This window comes from Helianthus annuus, chromosome 17 (genome assembly GCF_002127325.2).
Source record: "Helianthus annuus cultivar XRQ/B chromosome 17, HanXRQr2.0-SUNRISE, whole genome shotgun sequence".
In the NCBI taxonomy this organism is placed as follows: domain Eukaryota; kingdom Viridiplantae; phylum Streptophyta; class Magnoliopsida; order Asterales; family Asteraceae; genus Helianthus; species Helianthus annuus.
The window spans coordinates 136,723,603-136,727,603 of NC_035449.2; the positions used below are offsets into that span (position 1 = coordinate 136,723,603).

General features: G+C 36.8%; 1 protein-coding gene across 3 annotated transcripts; it reads left to right on the top strand.

Moving 5' to 3' along the window:
* Positions 1-642: 642 nt before the first annotated feature.
* LOC110921268 lies at positions 643-3,568 on the top strand. Of its 3 annotated transcripts, none has more exons than XM_022165558.2 (4): positions 643-765; positions 1,385-2,299; positions 2,371-2,967; positions 3,207-3,568. In XM_022165558.2, the coding sequence occupies exons 2-4, from the start codon at positions 1,388-1,390 to the stop codon at positions 3,246-3,248; spliced, it is 1,551 nt and encodes a 516-aa protein (XP_022021250.1). In that variant the 5' UTR covers positions 643-765; positions 1,385-1,387; the 3' UTR covers positions 3,249-3,568. The 3 variants fall into 3 exon arrangements, with proteins under 3 accessions (XP_022021250.1, XP_022021252.1, XP_022021251.1); XM_022165560.2 differs by having other exon boundaries at positions 2,371-2,952; XM_022165559.2 differs by lacking the exon at positions 643-765 and adding an exon at positions 799-1,033.
* Positions 3,569-4,001: the final 433 nt, after the last annotated feature.

Genomic DNA, 4,001 nt, shown 5'->3' on the forward strand with positions numbered 1-4,001 from the left:
TTAGAACTGCTATTTTATTAATTATATTTTTAGAGTAAACTGTCAAAATGGTCTCTGAGATTTGGTAATTTTTGCCACTTTAGTCCTAAACTCAAATCTTTTAAATCTGGGTTCTTGTGGTTTCAATTTTATTGTTATTTTCATATAAAATCAAAATCTGGTCATATTTTTCAGTTAACATCCAAATTTTTATCTTTTTCCTCCCTTTTAATAAATGACAAAATGGTCAGATTTCTTTATTGTTATAATAAAATGTTAAAGGACCATTTTATCATTCATTAAAAATGAGGAAAAAAACAAAAAAAAAACTGAATATTAACTAAAGTCTAATCAGATTTTGATTTAAATGAAAATAACAATAAAATTGAAACTATACGAACGGAAATTTAAAAAGTTTAAATTTTGAAGTAAAGCAAAAAAAAAAAAAAAAGTGAACAAAACTTATGAACCATTGTAACAATTTACTCCAATTTTTAAATGCAATCAAGTCATTGACAAATGAATAAAGCAACCTTCCCTTCCTCTCTTTTTGGTCTCATTTGTGTCCCACATAGGATACTTAGTCTATTACTCATTAGCTAAATCAAAAGCCTACTTAATCATACTTCATGCTACCCCTACCCCACCTATCCACCCACCCCCACCCCCACTCACACCCCCACACCCCACAACTTAACAATCAAGACTTCACTTCAATCTTCCCCTCAATCCTCGCCATCATTCAAGGCCACAAATTTCTACAGGAAACTCATTTCTCCACTACTAGTAAGCAAATAACTACTTTATATTTTCCACAGTTTCTTAATTTTCTGTTTCTTCATCATCCCCAAAAACACATAATCAATCTTTCTTGATTTCACTTCCCATTGTCAAGAAACTTCAAATTGGCATCATCCCCTGTTCATTATACACACTATCTTACTCAACCTTGCTTCTTTCAACTTCAATAATCTAAATTCCAAATAATACTTTATGTTCTTCACTGGAATTTTAGTTCTTCATAGTTTCCACATTTAGAAATTTCGTATTTAGGGTAAGTTTCAGTAGTTAGTAAAAATGCCTCTGTTTTCTTGTAGAAAATTCAAGAGCACATTGCATGATTTTACTATACATTGCTAATTTGGGTTTTAATTTTTAAAGATTCTTGAAAACCCACTTGAAATATTACAACATTTTATAAAATTTGAATCTATAATTCATAAAGTTTTGTGCTTTCATCATTAAAGTGGTTCCCCTGTTTCCTTTCAATTTAAGCCAAGCATGGGATTTTACCAATTTGATATTTCCTCTGTTTTCTACTTTAACTTTATGCAAATTAGACAATTCACATATTAATTGAACTAATTGCTTAATGTTTCCTGTTTTTACCATGTTAAATTTGTAGTTTATGAACTCGGTTAGCATCGAAAGCTCGAAAATGGATGAAAAACAGCTGGATTTGAATGCCCCTCTACTCTCGGTCCGACGATTATCAGCAGCCGGTTCAAATTCGGACCGAAAACCTCCCAATTCCGCTAAAAAAACGACAACAACCCGACAACAATCACTTCCTGTTGCTAGATCCCAATGGGAACCCCAACAGGAAGTCACAAAACCCGCAGCGGTTCCCTTCAACTGGGAACAGATTCCGGGCCAAGTTAAAGATGATAAAAAGCCCGTTTCGCAGCAGAAGCCCCAAAACACCCGAAATCCTCATAGATCTCCATCCGGGCCGATCCGGATTGATCAACAATCACCAGAAGATGTTAATGGAGATGGTGAAGCAATTGAAACACTTTCAATGTCGATTTCGTGCAATTTCAGTGAACAGAACAGTGAAGCAGAGTCTTCGAAAGGGTTCGGTTCTGATTTCCAGACACGCGATTATCTAATGAATCGGTTTTTACCAGCAGCAAAGTCGATGATCGTTGAAACGCCTCAAAAAGTTGCGAAGAAGCAAGAGCCTACGGTTCTGGAGCCTCCGAAGTATGTGAAGAAGGTTTACAGTGGCGAATTGAGACCGTTACTGCTCGAGAAGTATCCGGTTAATGCATATAACCATGAGGAGGATAAAGAAAGTGTTGTGGTTGATAATGTTGAGGATGAGGTTAAGAAGAAACCGCGTAAAAAGGGGTTCAGATTCTTCCTCCCTCGAATCTGCACGAAGCAGGCTTCGTGTGTTTCGAATCGGATGTCGGGACCGAAAGCGAAGGTTCATCAGAGCCAGTCTCCGGTTACAGAGTCTCCTGGACCCGTTCCACGGCTCTCGCTCTCGCGAAGAACTGCATACAGTGGACCATTGACTCCAAGTCTTGAGAAGGTAATTCTTGAGACTTTAATAGTTTATTGTTAACTTTTGTTTGATGGATGTTAAAAATTTCTGTATTGCAGCAAGCTATGGATGCAGTAATTATGAAAAGAGCCGAGACTCGACCGAAAGAAGTACACGAAACTCAACACAAATCAAGTCCATTCACTCGCTCGGGTAACTCATTACCATCATCTCCTAACCGAGGGTTGTCCCGTAGCGGGCGCATATCCCCATACCGTAACGAATCCCCTCGATCACCATTCCATGATGGGGCCCGGTTTCTTGGGGTTCCAAAAGATGTTCAGAATCAGATTGCTAAGCCTAAAACTTGCCCTTCCCTTAATGTGAAAAGTCACTTTACTCCCCGTTTGGTACGCGATAGTCCTCAACTAGTACCCGAGAAGACATTGTACGTAGATTGGATAGAAAAATCATCAAACCCGACACCAAACGAGGCCAAGATGAAGCCAAATAATGATCTGGGTGGCTCGGTTCATGTCCCTCCGCTGCCTAAATCGCCATCGGAATCGTGGCTTTGGCGTAAGATGACTCTAAGGAGTCCATTTCCAAAGAAGATGCAACCGGCTCCTATCGAAAAGAGTCCTACAAATGGACCAAAATGGGAATCCATTGTCAAGACTTCTAATGTGCATCATGATCATGTACGGTATTCTGAGGTAAAGTAACTCGGGTTGAAATAAGTTGACCGTTGACCTGGGCTGACCCGAACAGTTTTTAAAAAACGTAATTTTTTTTTCATATGTAAATTACTATGTTTCAAATATGATAACAAAAATATAATATGACATTATTTACATTGTTCAAACCCAAATGGTCACATAATCATTTCTTTATTCTGGATACGAACCATTTAATCTTGTTTGGCTTATGAATCTTGTTGGGTTTGTAATTTCAGGAATTCCTTAATGCTTCCAAGTACGCTGAGATCTCGTTTTGATAAAGAAAAAACGATAAAGATATTTAACTCGTTAAAAATGTGAGGCTGTTTTGTTTCCTGATGGCCCCTTGGTGAGTCGGGTTTCTGAATTCGCGTTTTATTTACTTTTTTGGTAGTTTTAGACGCTATTTTTTTTTTTTTTTTTTTTTTTTTTTTTTTGTAACGGGTTGGGTTGGATTGGATGAGAGGTTTTTTTTCATCCAGATTTGTGATACTTTTTTAACGTTTGATGTTGCTCTATGTATGATGAACATATTGTTCATCTTGGAATTGATATTTGTAATTGAAATCAAAGGGATATTGGTTGTGTTTTAAAGGCAGTTGATGAAGTGTCCTGAAATATGACACAAAAATATTTGGGTATTAGGTTGTAGTATCTAACTTGTTTAAATGGTTGTGTTCAGATTGACCTGTTGATTTAAGCATGTTGTGTTTAGGTTGGCTTGTTTAATTAAACAATCTATATCAGGGTTGACCAATTTAACTCGTTAAAAGATAGGCCTACGGCCCGGCTCTAGGTCGACCTGTTAGACCATTATTTACAACCCAACAATTGAATTAACACCTTTATAATTTGATTACGACTCACCACTAACCCCTCAAACCATTTGACATGTTTTGGTAAATGGGTTAAACGGATTGTGCTCAGTTATACGACTTTTAGTGTATGTGGGTTAGGGTTGATTTTTTTTTGACATAAATAAAATTATGAGTTATGCTCTGGTTTAACCATTCAACTTTCCAATCTAAAAC

Coding starts and splice junctions, on each gene's coding strand:
- LOC110921268 (XM_022165558.2), top strand. CDS start 1,388: ATGAACTCGGTTAGCATCGAAAGCTCGAAAATGGATGAAAAACAGCTG. Junction 2,300..2,370: donor TGACTCCAAGTCTTGAGAAG/GTAATTCTTGAG, acceptor TCTGTATTGCAG/CAAGCTATGGATGCAGTAAT. Junction 2,968..3,206: donor ATCATGTACGGTATTCTGAG/GTAAAGTAACTC, acceptor TTGTAATTTCAG/GAATTCCTTAATGCTTCCAA.